This window comes from Choloepus didactylus, chromosome 18 (assembly GCF_015220235.1).
Source record: "Choloepus didactylus isolate mChoDid1 chromosome 18, mChoDid1.pri, whole genome shotgun sequence".
Taxonomy (NCBI): Eukaryota; Metazoa; Chordata; class Mammalia; order Pilosa; family Megalonychidae; genus Choloepus; species Choloepus didactylus.
In genome coordinates, this window is record NC_051324.1 from 26478908 (window position 1) to 26495845 (window position 16938).

A 16938-nucleotide genomic window follows, 5' to 3' on the forward strand; every position below is an offset into this window, starting at 1 on the left:
CTCTGAAACTTTATTTTGTTTCATTTCTTTTCCCCCTTTTGGTCAAGACAGCATTCTCAATCCAATGATGCCAGGGATAGGCTCATCCCTGGGAGTCCTGTCCCTCATTGCCAGAGAGACTTTACACCTCTGGGAGTCATGTCCCATGTAGGGGGGAGGGTAGTGAGTTTATCTGCAGAGTTGGCTGAAAGAAAGAGGCCATGTCTGAGCAACAAAAGAGGATGTCTTGGGGTGACTCTTAGGCATAATTATAAGTAGGCTTAGCTTCTCCTTTGCAAGAATAAGTTTCACAAGGGCAAGCCCCAAGATCAAGGGCTTGATTTATTAAATTGTGGTTCCTTAATGCCTGCAGGAATATCAGGAATTCCCTAGGTGAAGAATTTTAATATTTCCACATTTTTCCACAGTCCCTCAAGAGGACTTTGCAAATACTTTTTTATTTTCTGCCCAAAGTACTCTGGAGTACATAGGGGTATCATATTAATCTGTAAATAATAATAATATCTCATTCCCCATTCTAGGTTCCATGCAACCATGCTGTTTAAATAAACTGACCATACAGGTTATCTTAGGAAGTGTGCTACAGAGGATATAAATTTTGTACTAAATAAACATCTCTTAAATAACAGTCAAAACTCAGGAATAGATGTGACTGCTGTAAGAGCTTACAATCTACGAACCTTTACAACAAGCCTCAATGAACGCTCCACACTCCTGCATCGTCAATTGCCCAATCTCTGTCCACTTTCCCCTAGTACCTATGCTCTCGATTCAATTCTCAGCATTTGCTCATTATAGTAAGTTTATATTAGTGAAGTCTTACAATGTGCATCCTTTCATTTCTGGCTTATTTCACTCAACATAATGTTCTCAAGGTTCGTTCACCTTGAGAACGTTACACCTCTGGGAGTCATGTCCCATGTAGGGGGACATGTCTCACAACTTCATTCCTTCTTGCAGTCATTCATACATACCTCTCTTTAACAGAGCACGTCTTTAAATTCTTTACATACCTGCATATCTTGTTACCAAAAAGATCTTTGATACTATCTTTAAACATCCTACATAACATAATTATTTTTAAATTAAAGTTTGTCAAAATAATAACTTAATTTCAAAAAACACAAACATGTTTTTATCATCTTAAAGATCTAATAGATATAATGCTAGCTTATGTTATCAGTAAACTTGTTTAAATTTACTTTCACAGTATCTTAACTGTATGAACACCTTTAAAAGCATACTGACTATCAGGCTCTGGAAAATATACTACAATTGTTTAATTTATCTTAAGCATAAATCTTTTTCCATAACTCTCAAGGACATTTTCCTTTACTTACTGAAATTTGGCAATTAGATCTTAATTACCCCTATCCCAAGGCTATTTATGTTTTAATAATGACTTATTGCAATGACTGTTACAAAAGTATTGTTAGAAAAAATCATTTTTAATTGGGGAATTCTTTCAGAACAAGCATGGCCTATTCTGCAGCATTTCTTCCTTGTCTACCATTTCTAATCTCCAGGTTCAGTAGGAAGAATTATAAACGAAGTCCACACCTGCCCCATCTTTCTGCACCCAACACTTCCCCCATAGCTGACTAAGCTGGTTCATTCATATTTGGCCAAGGTTTAAGGAGCCTTGAGGGGCAGGGATAGGTGAGACAGAAAGAATGAGGCCTGGTTTGTTAAATTTGGTTTTAACATTTAAAATGAGGGCAGTGGGATTTAAGACCCATAAGGTAGCTTTAGTGTTGATGAGAGTTCCTATGCCCTTCTTTTAATTGTTTCCAATTATTAGCCCTATTTTGCTTAGAGATGTGACCCAGAAGATTGGAAAGTCTTTGCTGTTTCCCCAAGGCAGATCTCTGCTGCCTTCAAGAAATTCTAGCCTACCTTTTCTTTCCAATGCCCAGGATGTTTACAGTAATTATAGGTAATTACTACCTTGAACCCTGGGATCTAGAGGGTTTTTTCCTTTTTCTCTGGGACTTCAGGAGTACTAATTTATAAATACATATAATTAAATATAGATGTGCTTATTTATCTTTGGGCAATTCGAACAGAGCTCTGTAAGAAACGCTTTTTATCAATTTGCTATTACCATCCATAGGTATGAAAATATACATTGAATAAGCAGACAGACACAAATAGAAGGTTAGACACACAAAAAACAGAAACATAGAAATGTACTTTTGAGAGAGACGAATAAAGGATTGAATATATATCATTCCATTCCATTTCTGCTCTCTTTTGCAGAACAACTTTAAATGTAATACAGTGTCCTTTTCTATAGAACCATTTTTTCAGGCCATTGCTTTCCTGATTCTAAATCATATTGAGGACAGAGTGTGTTACAGAAATAAACTTTGTTTGTTTGTTTGTTTTTCCATTGGCTCTTAACAGAAATCTTTCTAATTTTTCAACATTCAGCAATGCTATTAGAATAGAATTTCCTATTTTAAAGAATAGCAACCAGTAATCAGTAACCAATTAGGAACACTTGAACAATACAAATGCAGTAAGACACCACTAACAATTTAAACAGACATTAAACACTTAATTTAATTGAATAACTATTAATTGCTGGGTAACTTATTTTTCAGGAGTGTGCCCAACAGACAGAAAACAAACAAGAAAAGGTGTTGAGGCCAGAGCAAGGGGGATTGTTCTGGAAGTGGGACCCAGGTCTTAAAACACAGGTCCAGGGGACTTGAACCTCTGTATTAATTTCCTGATCCACTTTACCTTGCTGACTCACTAACCCAGTCAGATGTCCAGACCTGGAACTGAAAACTGGTTCTCTCTTTGAAGCTTTTTAAAGCACCAAGGGTCTGGAGTGCCAGCAGAGCAGAGAAAAATCCAGTTCCTGAGCCTCTAGACTAAAAGACTCTAGTGGCTGCAAAAGGTTTGATTACGATGTTTACCCATCCTGTTGGGGCTCCAGAACTTTGGGCAATTGAACTGCTTACTTCTTAGGAAACTGGTCTCTTCTGGGTCACCAAATTGATACTGATTAAAAAAATAGGAGGTTCTCTGCTTGATGCACTCAAATGACCAACTCCTGACACACCAGGGTTTCAAAGAGAAAAAGAATTTATTGCTAAGCATGAAGTCAAAGATCAGATGGTCTTTCAGCCTAAAAACCTGTCTCCCTGAACCGTAGTAACTCTGTATTGGAAATGAACAGAGGTGTCGGTAGCAAGATGTGAGAATAACTAACAGTGCCAAATGGTGTGTGAATGAGGTGGAAAGGGGAAGCTCAGAGTCATATATGTCACCAGAAGGAAAGTTGGAGGTCAAAAGATGGGAATGTATGAAACTGAATCCTATGGTGGGCAATGTCCATGATCAACTGTACAAATATTAGAAAAATCTTCCACGAACCAGCACAAATGTATGACAATACAACTAGAAGTTTATAATAGAGGGACATATAGGGAAGAAACATATACCTATTGCAAACTATATACTACAGTTAGTAGTATTTCAACATTCTTTCATAAACCAGTAACAAATGTACTATACCAACACTACAAGACAACAATTGAGGAAGGTTGGTTAGGGATATGGGAGGATTCAAGTTTCCTTTTCTTTCTTTCTTTTTTTTTTTTTTTTTCTTTTTTCAACTTCCACTTTATTTCTTGTCTGGAGTAATGAAAAGTTTCTAGAAAATGAACAAAAATTAAGTGCGGTGATGGATGCACAGCTGTATGAGAGTACCAGGGGCAACTGATTGTACACTTTGGATCTTTGGTAATTGTATGGTATCTGAACAATCCCAATAAAAATGAAAAAAAAAAAAAAAAGAAAAAAGACAGACAGGTTTTAGGTTAACAAGCACAGTGGCTCTAGATGATGTAATTAGAGGTGATCTAATTATTGAGCATGCAAGATTGATTACATGCTTAGTGAAAGAACATATGTAAGAAAAGGGCAGCCTTAATATGATGATAGGCATGATTTTTAGTATTATAATGAGGTATAGGTCACTTATAGGTTAAAATTTAATCTCCTGTATATGTCAGGCAGTCCAATTTTGGTTAGATCTAGCTTCTTCTAGCAAGATAATTTAGGAATTGGGATGGATTAGTTCTGGGCTGACTTAAATTCCTTTAATAATAAACATTAGGGCCTGTCTTTTGTGATCACTAGACTCTATAAAGTTGAAAAACAGGATTAGGGAGAACAAGTGGGAGCTGGTCACAAAGTTTTTACAATCACAAGATAAAGGTTATTCATTATATCATCATCAAAGATCAAGACAACTGGGTTTCAGTTCAGTAATTTCAGCTAGTTCCTTCTGGCTATTCTAAGATAATAGAAAGTTAAAGAAATATCTACACAATGATTGGTTAAATCTTAACTTCTCAGTTACACCCTCCTCCCTGATTATCCCGTCCCCTCTAATAGCATCACTGTTACTCCTGAGGAGCAACTACTTGTATCTTTGGATCATTCAGGAGATCTGTGCTCAGATCCCAGGCAGGATTCTGAGCTGTGTTGTGACCTGAGGCAAACCACTCACTTGATCTGACTTCTTTTTTCTCCTCTTTAAGCTGGAGTGGGCTGGTGAAAGGGCTAAAATCAGGTATTAGAGGTGATGGAGGGAAAATACCACTCATTAATTCATTTAATCCTCCCAACAATCCTTGAAGAAAGAGTCCGACTCTCCTACTTTGGAGAATTGGACACTAAAACCCAGAAAGTTTAAAGAGCCTTTTAGGATCTCCCAGCTAGCAAGTGACAAAGCCAGATGCAAACCTCAGGAAGCCTAGCACATAACCATACTGGGCTGCCATTATTTTGATGCTGGGCGTGTTCGAGTCCATTAAGCAACTGTTTGCTGAAGACTCACCTGCTACTACTCTGCTGCGGGTTGTAAGGGTGTCAGTGAAGCCCTTCTGTTTATCAATTAATTGTGTGAATCATTTATTAATTGCATTCATATAATATATAAAAATAATAGGCAATGTTTATAAAGTCCTTATTACTGTGTCACTAATGAGGCAGGAGCTATTATTTTCCTTGCTCTCCAAGATCGAGAGACTTAAAGTCAATATTTGGAAAGTAGTGGAGCTGAGGTTTGAACCAAGTCCAAGCTCATAAAATCTACACTCTATGGGCTCTCCCTGAGGGCCTGCTATGTGCAGGGCTGTGAAGGGACAGAGAACACAGACCCAGTTTCTGCTATCAGGGAGGGAATGCAAGAAAGATGCCTGCCTTGCTGGTTTGAGACATTAAGAAGCTTTATAAATTAGTGTGTGGGGCAGGGCAGAGAGGAAGACAGGAGGTTTGCAGGAGACTGAGGAGCAGTGGGTGCCAGGGTAAAGGTGCTGGGGAGACCACAGGGTGCCTGGCCTGGCTGTAGTGCTGGCGAGGGGGGTGGGTTGGTGGGTTACGGGGAGATGGGGTGGGAGGGGAGAAGGTTTTCGCAGGATGTCAGCCCAGCTAGACGGCGATGATAGTCAGAGGGGGTGGGACGATGGTACTGGAAGAGGAAAGGGGATTTTATCTGCCTATTGCTTATAGGCAGCCAATTAATATATTTTGATTTTTAAAAGTTTTCAAATCCATCAGGTCTAATAAGACCAAGAACCTATTACATGTGATTGATAAACCTATGTCCTATGTGAGCAAAGATTAGGAAGTGAGGGTGTGTGTGTGTGTGTGTGTGTGTGTGTGTGTATTTTAAGCACAAAGGCAAATATGGGAACACCTAGGTGAAGAAATATGGAATTTGGAACAAAGTCAAGCTAAGTGGGTTGCAGCTGGGTTGCAGTTGGCTCAGAATAAACGTACCCTCTTTCATTCCACTTGAAATTGGGCTGGGGATTAAATATGCTGGCATATGGCCAGGAGGAGGCCTGCACCCTCAGTTCAAGGGCTGCTGCCCTATCCCTGGACCAAATATAAGGAGCAACTTACAGATGTAGCAAAGCCAGGAGGCTCTGGCATCTTCCAGGGAGCAAGGACTGGAGGGGGAGGGGGTTGCTGGAAGGGACACAAGAGGTGACATTAAATGTTACCTTCTAGCCCATGGGTAGGGGAGAACAGAGACCCTGCACTTTCTTTGGTTTCCTTGAAACACCCGGAACAAGCAGCCCTGTGAGGTGGAGAGAGCTTGGACTATGGCCCTGGGCAGAATTGGGGCTGCTGTGTGGCCTACGGGGAGATCCTTAACCTCTCTGGGCCCTGGCTTCCTCTTCAATAAAATGGGGTAATAATATAGAACTGCCTTCTTGACCGGGGTTAGTAAGGAGTAGATGAAATGACAGTTTTGCTTTCTAAACTATATAGTCCTGTTCAATGGGAGTTATTATGGTCATCATTGTTATTTCCTGGGGATAAAGCAAACCCGAGGAGATACATTCCCCCCAGGTTCTTAGCATCCAAAAGGCAAACGGCCATGCGGACGCCCACGGTGGGCCATAGGGAGCGGGGCCCCGGGATGTCCCTGAAGAAGTAGAAGGCGCGCGGGGCGAGGAGCGCCTGGCGGGGGGCGAGGCGGCAGCCTAAGGGGCTGACACCTTGGTTAGGTCCCAGCGCGGGGTGCAGCCGAGCCCTGGCCGCTTCTCCGGCTCGCCCCGCCCCGGGGCGGGGGCTGCGGGATCGGGAAGCGATAAAAGGGCGGGCGGCGGCGGGAAGCGCGGAGCCTTGGTACTTGCGCCCCGCGAGGGCCATGCGTGAGAGCCTCGGCACGGCGTGCGAGGGCGCCCGGCCCCGGCTCTGCCGGCTGCTCCGCAGGATCCTCCGGCCGCAGCCCGCCTGCGGCCTCCGCCGAGCCAGGTACTCCCTGCCCCGCCGGGCTGCGCCCTGGGAGGGAGGCGGGCGGCCCCGCGCAGGGACCCGGGCTCGAAGCTCGGTTGCGGCTCGTTGGCTGTGTGGCTCCGGGCGCGGCCCCGAACCTCTCTGAGCCTCAGTTTTCCATGCAAATTGAGGGTTGGGATATTCGCCCCGTAGGATTCTGATGCAGATTTACCAAGAGAGTTTTCTTTGTTCAGAACGTCTAAGAGGTTGCAATTCAGTATCCCCAAACAGCCCAGGGAAGCCCACATGCGCCCATGAGAGGCGTTATGCGGGCAGTGGTGGCTGTCTGGGCACTTGCAAGCCTTTCTGCAGAGGATTTTTCAGCACTGGAGCTGCTGTACCCTTTAGGACAGTTGTAGTAAAGAGAACAGACATTCTTGTTTTACAATTAAGGTCCATTTCCCAGAGTGCCACCCGCCCCCACCCCCACCTCAGTGTCTGGACGTTTGAAGGGTGCAAACCTCATGGAAACAGCTCCCCAAAGAAGCCACAGACAGCAGCTCTGACCTCGGCTGCCCTCAGTCACTCAAGTGCACATGGAAAGTTCTGGGTCTGAGCAAGCCACCACCACCACCCCCACCCCAGCCCCCGCCAACACCCTTCCTTTTGATGGCAGGTGTTCAAGTGTTGTCCTTCCCTAAGAAAGACCAGGAGGTAGCATAGCTGTGGGTTTAGCCAAATTGTGTGTGCGTCTGGACAAAAGATACAATAGTCAGATCCTAGATGTGCACTCTGACATCTGGTCCTCACACACCCCCTGCAGCCCAGAGACACCAGCTAACGCAGGGGGAAGGCCTTGAAAGCTTGGTTTATTCAGTTTTCAAAAGTTTTAAATTTTCCTAATTGTGAAAGTAATTCATGGCCAGTGTAAAAAGTTAGAAGATGCAGCAAAGTATAAAGAACAATTAAAGTCGCCCATGGTTTCATCATGCGGTGCTGATCACTGTAACCTTTAGCAGTATTTCCTCCCAGGCTGTTTTTTTATGCTTGTACACACACACACACACACACACACACACACACACTCACACACACAGCCAGCATCAGACCATAGAAAGTTTTGAGGCCAATTATAGCCTATCCATTTAGTGGATTTGCAGGCAGCTTTTTTTTTTTTAATGATGCTTTTTAATATTTGGGGGCAATTGTTGTGTTAAATGTACAAAGACATTGTTTCTCAATCTAAATGTTACTGTAAACTTCTGGAATTCTCCAACTCTATCCCCAGAAGTAAGAGGCAGCAAGAATGGGCACAGGGTGGGGTTAGGGTGTGGGGTGATGGTGAAAGGGCAAGAAGAACATAAGGCATTGCCTCACTTGGGGCCCCAGTCCCCAAACATCTTCCTATTTTAGCAGCCCCATGATGGCTACGCAGCCATGGGTTACCTGTTCTGAATGTCCAGATTCCCCTATACTTGCTCTTTTTATCTGATGAGGTACACCCGTCTAGACTGGGTGATGGTGGGCAGGGCATGGGTGGGCCCTTTGCAAGGCTGTTGAATCACTCGATTTAGATGTGAGCTGCTTTCTGGTACATACTTATGTTCTCTTAAAGGGACAATATCTCTTTAGAGTTACAAATCACATAATGCTACTATATAACATTTATAGCTCATTATATCATGCTAATATAAATATATGGTCATTACTTTTTCTGATAAAAAAGCAATACATGCTTATTTATTGTATTATAAAATCACAGATATTTAAGGAGTAGAAAATGAGAGACCCTTGTGATATTCTCTTACCCCTCTCCCTCGGCTGTAGACACACACACACACACACACACACACACACACACATGTGCATACCCCAGAAAATACTGCAACAAATGTGGAACACAACACGCTTTCAAGCTAAGATGCCCGTGTAAGTGATTTCCCCGTAGAATGATATGGGGAGGATGGAGACAGGGGTGACTGTTGGAGGGGAGCTCCACAGGCAGCAGAGAGGCATCTCTCTATAGAGTTGGCTATGAGAGCAAACCTGAAATCCCAATCCAGAATCAAGTGCATCTGAATGATTTCAGGCAATTAGGGCTTTTTCCTCTCCAAACGCCATGCTAAATTCTTTCACTGCAACTTCTTATTTTGAAGTAAATAAAACCAGTGTTTTTTTTTTTAAAGGATCCATATCTTCCTGAAATACTGAAATATTTATGAATGGCATAATGGCTTGGATTTGCTTTAAAATAATGGCAGGGGTTGGGAGGTATAGCTGAAACAAGATTGGCCATAAGCTGACACTTGTTGAATTGGACAAGGGGCCCATGTGGGTTTATTACACTCTCCTCTCTACTTTTGTATATTTAAAATTGTCCAGAATAAAAATTTAAAATAAGTAAATAAACCAAGACAAATCAAGCGTTTTTAAAAATAAAGCTTAAATTGCTAAAAATTAATGGGTAGTAGGCAGTGCTGCTTGCCAGGGAGGGCAGAGTTGGAGGAGCTTGGCTCTTCTGTACCACACTGTACTTAGCTTTTCAGAGTGTACATCTTCCCAGAGCTTCTGTTTTGGCAGTAACTTTGGGTCAGCTCTCTTCATATCTTTTTTTGGTTTTGTTGGGGGAGGGTGATGGTGGGAGATTTGTCTGACTGCCCCCCACCCCCGACTCCCTCCTTGACTAGAAGCTGGGAGACCCAGCTCTGCCTCTGACTCCATGTGGCTCCACCCTTTGGGCCTCAATTTCCCCACCTGTAAAATGAAGGGGCTGGCAGAGGGGACCCCAAGATCCCTCACGGCTCTCAGATACTAGCTCTCATGATAGCTGTTTCCTTTCACAGTCTGCTGACACAGGATGACACCAAGTTCCACGGGCTCAGCAAGCACTGGAATGAGTCCACCCAGTCCCTCATGGGGACAGGAAAGGTCAGTGCGTCACACGGGCATAGGAAGCCCCTTCCTCCAGCATCCTGGCTGGTGCAGGCTGAGCAGCCAGAGGCTGAGCCGGAGGATGGAGGATGTGGGATCTGGGCAGTGAGTGGAGAGCCCCAGGCCTCAGGGGAAAGAGGTAGGGGCAAGGAAAGCTTTGGGGGAGCAGGGTGATCCATGGCCATTGAGAGTGGTGGCCTTCAAGGTCCACTGGCACCTGGATGATTTGCCACAGTGGCCAAGGGGTGATTCAAGCCTATTCGTGGAGCCGGGAGGGACATTCCAGATGAATCCCAGGCTCAACGCTGAGCCTTGGGTCCCGGCCCCCAGCCTCTATCCCTCAAGCTCCATCTCTCCTAAGTGTTTTTGACCTCAGTGTTCCAGAGAGGAGAAGCAGAGAAGCAGGTGGGAGGTGGGAACCAAGATGGGTTTCATATTCTTAAATGCCTCCGCAGAAGGCGGTGGTCCATCTTCCTTGTCCTGATTTCTGTTCTCAGCAGTATTGGCTGACAGTAGTTTTTCATAGCTAACCTTAGTTCCTTCTGCAGCAGTTGTTCTGCGGAAGCATTTGGCAGGCCCCTGGGTGAGGAGAGAAGCCTGGCCAGTGGCCTGGGCACCTGGAGCTCTTAGCAGGCACTGGCCCAGGTGGCCGGGCTGCTGGGAAGGGAGGAGGGGCATGGAGCACCACTCTGCTCTCTGACCACCACAGCCACCCTACCCACCCAAAGCCAAAGCAGGGCCCAGGGGCCTGGGAGAGAACCAGGGGGTCCTGACCTTGAAGACTTTTGGAAAACCCTGTTTTCTTCCCCTCTGAGAAGTCTCCAGAACCTCTGGTCAAGCTGGACACGCCCCGATCGGCTTGCCCTCGGCACGTGAGGATCAAAAACTGGGGCAGTGGAATGACTTTCCAGGACACACTTCACCTCCAGGCCAAAGGGGTGAGAAGTCTGGGGCTTTGGGGAGGGCCCCCCCTGTCCCATGCCAGTATATCCATTGGGTCCCTTTGTCAACCAAACAGATGTCTCCTCCTGGGCAAACCAATCAGTTATCTGCCTGGGCAAAGGGAGTTAGGAACAGAGACCCAGTTTCCTCACAAATTACAGAGAGAAGTAAGCAAAGTCAACTCTCTATCAACCACTGTAATGAGTATTGGATAATCCAGAAGTTCAGATAAACTTTTGCAGAAACAAATGGATAGTTTTCTTAAAGAGGTGGATTTCAGCATAGTATCAGGAAGAATTTTCCAACAGTACTGTCCAAAGTTGGACTGAATTACATCAGAAGGTAGTGAGCTCCCTGTCACTGGATGGATTCAAGTGCTATTCAAGACGGGAGACGAGCTGTTTCCAGGGCCCAAGCTGTTGACTTTGCTTTGGTTGTGGGACCAGCTGGGGAGCAGGACCAGAGACTGAGCCCTGGGTGGGGGGTGCACGCAGCTCATACTCACTTGGTTCAGCCAGTAGGAAAGAAGAGATCTGGATGGAGAGAAAGCCCAGTGGACCCCAAGGAGGAGGTGCCTCAGGGGTGAAGAGAAGGCAGCCAGAACTGGAGCAGCCAGAGTGGAGGAGAGTGGCCAGGAGAGCTGGCCGCTGCAGAAGGATGGGCATGAAACCTGTGCAAGAGGCCACGCAGCCTGCCCTTACCTGGTGCTTCTCTCTTTCCAGAATCTCGCTTGCAAATCCAAGTCTTGCCTGGGAGCTCTCATGTACTCCAAAAGTTTGACCAGAGGACCGAGGGACAAGCCAACTCCCCTAGATGAGCTTCTACCTCAAGCTATTGAATTTGTCAACCAGTATTATGGCTCCTTCAAAGAGTAAGTCTAACTTCCTACAGGGTCCTTACCTCCCCTTCCACCCCTGGGCTCCAGTCATTTCTCTCTGACCCTCATCCCCTTTCCTTCCCAGATTTGCTGTGTTTCCAGGGCTAAAATGTAATTTTCTAAGGGAAAAGACCCAGGAGTAGGCTCTCATAATCTTGGGACCAAGAGGCTGAGCAGTCGTGGTTTGAAGTGTGGGATTGGAATTTGAATCCTGGCTCTGCCACCAGCTAGTCCTATATCCTTGGGAAATCTACTTACCCTCTCTGCGCCCCAACTTCCTCATCTGTAAGATGGGGATAATAACAGAATCTGCCTCTAAGATTGTTGTGAGATTTAAATGAGTTAATAAGTGTGAAAGTGTTCAACAGCATTATGGCACATAGTAAACTGGGTTGTGAATTAATGTGGACCTGTTTATTATGAAATGTTTGAGATGCACAGGACCTTAGAGGCCACTGAGCCAAGCCCGGCCTTCTAGAGGCGTGAACCTGATCACCCAGCCATGAACCTGAGGTCGCCCAGTTCTGGTGGCACTCAAGCTGCCTGATTTGGAGACAGCAGACCAGTGTCTTTGCACTAAATCCTGTGGGGTCTGTCCTGGAGTTTTCTTCTTTTTCTTTCTATCCAGTGAAGCTTCCACAAATATGGTTCTGGGAGTCCTTTATTTCTACAGTCAATCAGTCATTCAGTTGACAAACACACACTGTGTGCTCAGTATGTTCCAGCCCATCATCAGGCATTTTTAAGGTGTTTTAAATTGTTAATTGCCCAGTTTAATTGTCAACATGTACAATGAAAGCAAGACTGTATAGCACTGTGGTTAAGAGCAGAGGTTCTGGAGGCAGCTTGCCCGGGTTCAAATCCTACCTCTGCCACTTATGAGTAAGTTACTTCATCTCTCTGTCTCTCAATTTTCTCAGCTGAAAATAGGGTTAATTATAGTACCTGCCTTAAAAGGTTTTATAAAGATTAAATGAGAAATTTTGAATTCTAATTGTTACCACAATACAAAGTTATTTTTAAAAATCCACAATTGTTAAAAAATATGTAAGATTAAATTAGTTAAAATATAGAAAATACTAAGAACAGTGCCTGGCCCATAACAAACACTACAAAAATATTAGCTGTTGTTCCGGTTTGCTAATGCTGCCATTATGCAAAATACCAGAAATGGATTGACATGATAAAGGGGGTTTATTTGGTTACAAATTTACAGTCTGAAGGCCATGAAAATGTCCAAATTAAGGTACCAACACAAGTATACCTTCCCCAAAGGAAGGCCAATAGCATCCGGAAAACCTCTGTTAGCTGGAAAGGCACATGGCTGGCATCTGCTGATCCTGTGTTGTGTTCCAGCTCCTCTCTCAGCTCCTGTGCTTTCTTCAAAATGTTGCTCTTGGGGTGTTTTGTCCTCTCTTAGCTTCTCTGGAGCAATCACTGGGGTAGCATCTTCAAAATGTCAGCAAAAGTCTGCTTTCAACAGCCATCTCCAAATGTCTTTCTTAGCTGCTTTCCGAAATGTCACTGTCAGCTGCTCGGAGGTCCTTCTGCTTGTGAGCTCTTTTATAGGACGCCAGTGATTAAACCAAGACCCACCTGAATGGGCAGGTCCACATCTCCATGGAAATAATCCAATCAAACATTTCACTCACAGTTGATTGAGTCACGTCTCCTTGAAAACACTCAATCAAAGGATTCCTACCTAATCAACACTAATACTTCTGCCCCCACAAGAATGCATTAAAGAATATGACTTTTGGCGGGACATAATATATCCAAACTAGCACAGCTGTTATTATGTTTTTAGAATGCTGTGGTTGGAAAATGAAATATATGATTATGTAGTTCAGGCTCCTTTAAAACCTTAAAATAAAAATGCACAGAGGGATTTTAAGGAAGAATGGCCAAGGGAATGAATTTGCTATTATATGGCCTGGAAAGGAGACTGTGGCTTTTGTGGCAATCCTCTTGGGGCAGCTCATGGCACAAAGTGTCACAGAGCTGCCTCTGGCACCCCCTTTGAGGAAAGTGTGGCTCCTGGTGACACCACCTTCCTCTACCCTAGAATGTTCTGAATTGAGCTTCTGAGAGTCCTCATCTTCCAGGACATGTAGTTCTCAACCCTGGCTGCACAGTAGAATCACCCAGGGAGCTCAAAGGCACCGATACCAGGCTGCCCCTGGGCCAACGACATCAGAATTTTGGGAGGTGGGTTGTAGGTGGACACTGTGGTCTTTAAAAGATCTGATGATTCTAACGTGCAGGCCGGTTTGAGAACCCTGGTTGGGGTGGAGATGGGGATCTGTTTGTGTGCTTTGCAAGCAGCACTTCTAGGGAACTGCTTTGTGATGGGAGGTTCAGGATCCTGGGGGTCTCGACTCAGTTGTTGATTAAAGAGGTTTTCAGAGTTCAGGAATTTTCTCAAATATACTATGTCAGCATCTTCTGAGTATTAAGTGAGCATTCTTGGTGAGTGCCTCATACTCAATACTCCCTCCAGCTCTCTGAGTTTGCCACTGTCGTTCTCCCCATTTTACAGACAAGGAAGCCAGAGCCCATAGACGAGGTTCTGCTGGCTCAGAGCCGGATGCTCAGTAGTCACAGACAGAGCTGGGACTGAATGGGACAGGCTGGCGCCAAGCCCCTGCTCTTAACCTCGGTGCTTTAACATCCAGTTCTTTCGCCCTGAAGGTTCCCCTGCTCCGTTCCGGCCCCACGAGGCCCTGCTGGTATTTTGGGAGGCAGTCGGGTGGGTGTCAGGAAGCTCAGGACAGCTGCAGGGCTGGCCGTGCTTGGTGGCTGTTCAAACCCATTTGCCTCTCAAGGAGGGAAGTTCCATTTCTCACGGTCACAAGTATATCCCTTCAGCCCCCAAGAGGTCCTGGGGGATGTGAATGATGACCGGCAGCCCAGCCCCACAGTTAGACTAGCAGCCAAAGGCATGTCCTGCTGGGTGTGTGCAGTCTTCTTTCATGTGGGAAGGATTTTATAGTTGGAGATTGTATCTTGCCGAATGTTATATTCAAATCCAGTTTGCCGATGCCTAAAGCCACACTCCTTTCATCATAACATTTTTAGAGTCTCCAAAATGTGATTATATGAAAATGGGGGTAAAATATAAACCACTAAAGAAACTGGGCACAAGCATAAAAAAACAATCGTCTCATATATTGCTATATTAATACTAAAGTGTGTTCACGGCAAGAATGTTATGATGATCGTTCTGTTTCCATGCTCGGGCGCAGAGACGAGAGTATGCTCAGAAGCTTTATTTGGTGAGAGAGGGCTTCTAGCATTTTCTTATGCCAGGAGTGTCCTTGAGGATAAATATCACTAAGTGTTTTGTCTTTGTAATTTTTTTTTTTTTTAATCAAGGAAGAGTTGGCGAGACACCTTTCATCCACAGAAAGGCTATTTTGTTCTGAGTTTTCCACTTTCTTTAATCAGGAGTTCATTCCTTAAATAGTTTTGTTTGTTGCCATTTCAAAAGTCTTTGGTGGTGATTGGAAGTTTCAAGGTTGCTGTGTGTGTGTGTGTGTGTGTGTGTGTTTCAAAGGTTTTCTGGCGGAATTCCTCCCTTTGGGCTATTTTCAAAGTCTGGGCGGAGAGGGGCAAAGCATGTTCGCAAATCTCGTAGTTGTTGCTGGGAGAGCAGTGGTGAGGCGGGGAAGCAGTGTGATTTAGAGCCTGGGGCGTTGAATGGGCTGCGCTGGGAGAGCTGGGCTCCCAGGAGGAGGAGGCCCTCACTGCCCTCCGGAGTGGGAGGGGGAAGGTCAAATGACAAATGGTTAGGAGTGTGGGCTCGGCCTGGGGGGCCGGGGTTTGTGTCCTGTCTCTGTCCCGACCACGCAGATGTTCCTGGGCCTGGCGTTTAGCCTTCTAGAGCTTTGATACCCTTGACTACATATAAAATGGACACCAAAACACCTCCCTCAGAAACGCAGTGTGACCCTGCCGGTGGGTCGCTCTGCCTGGGACCTGACGCACAGTACGTGCTCAGTACCAGTGGTGGCTGCGGGAGGGATCGGTGTGTCCTGTCCTACCCATGAGACGGTGGCCAGGTGCTCCCCTTACCTAGAGGCAAAACATTGCTGTTGCTTGATGGGAAGCTCCCCCAAGTCTTGCAGGATCGAACCCCTTGCTCCTGCTCGCCAAGCTGAGATGGATGCAGGGTTAAAGGAAAATCCTGGAAATACAGGATTCCGAGGGGTCCAGGACGGGCTGCATCATTTGAGGGTCCAGGGCAAAAATGAAAATGCGGGCTCCTTTTGGTTAAGAATTTCAAGACAGGGACAGCAGAGCACTAAACCAAGCCCGGGCTCTTCTAAGCGAGTTCTCTGTGACTGCACAGACCCCGCACCCAGGGAGCTGCCCTGGACGGGACAGACTCCAGGGAGAGACCCCTGCCTCCTGGCGTCCCATGTCCGTTCTGGCTTCTGTGGATCGGATTAATCCCGGTCAGAGGCTATCTCATTGTTCATCTTCCTGGTCTCTTCCTGTCCCCCAGGGCAAAAATAGAGGAACATCTGGCCCGAGTGGAAGCAGTAACAAAGGAAATAGAAACAACCGGAACCTACCAGCTGACGGGAGATGAGCTCATCTTCGCCACCAAGCAGGCCTGGCGCAACGCCCCGCGCTGCATCGGGAGGATCCAGTGGTCCAATCTGCAGGTGAACTTCCTAAGGCCCGAGTGAGCAGGATGTGGGTGGTGGGCAGGCCCTGCGCGGAAGGTTCTGGAACAGCTGAGCAGAGCCGTGCCCAGAGTTCCCGGACTGAAGCCCAAACCCCAGTTCTCCCTCCACTTCCCTGAACGTGAGGTGGGAGTCTCTGGGGTCCCCCCTCCAGAATTCTAGAACCCTATTTCAGCCCCAGGAGTCAGGCTGACCTTAAAATTGGGACACTAAAACACCATCATAAAATTGGACAACCTTGTTTCTGTTTTTGTCGAGGCCTCAGTGCCCCCAGAGAGGATGTTTACCTGGAATGTTTGTATTCGTGGCTCCTGGAGAACATTTTATTTATCCTGGCCTCCTAGGTTTTCTTTTCACTGGGGGATCATTTACTGTGGGATGATATTGAGAGCACTTGGATAAAGAAATTGATTAGAAACCAGCTCTGTAAAAAAATGTGTTCCTGTGTTGCAAAGGAGCTAGGCTGGGGTGGTGGGAACCCTGATTCACGGAGCTTTAAAGTCGGGTTGCGTTGGGATTTTGTGTTTGCTGGGGTCTTCCTGGTAGGGTTGCTGTGCTCACCTAGGATAGCAGGAGAAAGGGTGGTGGACAGGGTGGCGGTGAGACGGGAGCTTCGCCGCAGAGAAGAGAGTGCACTCCTCTACTTGGTGTTGGGTGCTGGGTGCTGAGGCTGCTCCCCGCAGTCCCCTGGGTGATGTCCCAGCATCTGATCAAGCCCGAGGACTCTGTCCACACAGTCCTTGATGG

The 16938-nt window shown here is 45.9% G+C and overlaps 1 protein-coding gene across 2 annotated transcripts in view; it reads left to right on the plus strand.

The window, feature by feature from the left end:
* Positions 1-6678: 6678 nt before the first annotated feature.
* NOS2 (nitric oxide synthase 2) overlaps positions 6679-16938 on the plus strand; it is a 34427-nt gene continuing 24167 nt past the window's right edge. For both annotated transcript variants that reach the window (XM_037809896.1, XM_037809897.1), the window contains exons 1-5: positions 6679-6789; positions 9594-9678; positions 10500-10619; positions 11346-11494; positions 16008-16170. In XM_037809896.1, coding sequence (XP_037665824.1) covers positions 6683-6789; positions 9594-9678; positions 10500-10619; positions 11346-11494; positions 16008-16170 — 624 coding nt within the window. In that variant the 5' untranslated portion in view covers positions 6679-6682. The remainder of the gene's footprint in view (positions 6790-9593; positions 9679-10499; positions 10620-11345; positions 11495-16007; positions 16171-16938) is intronic.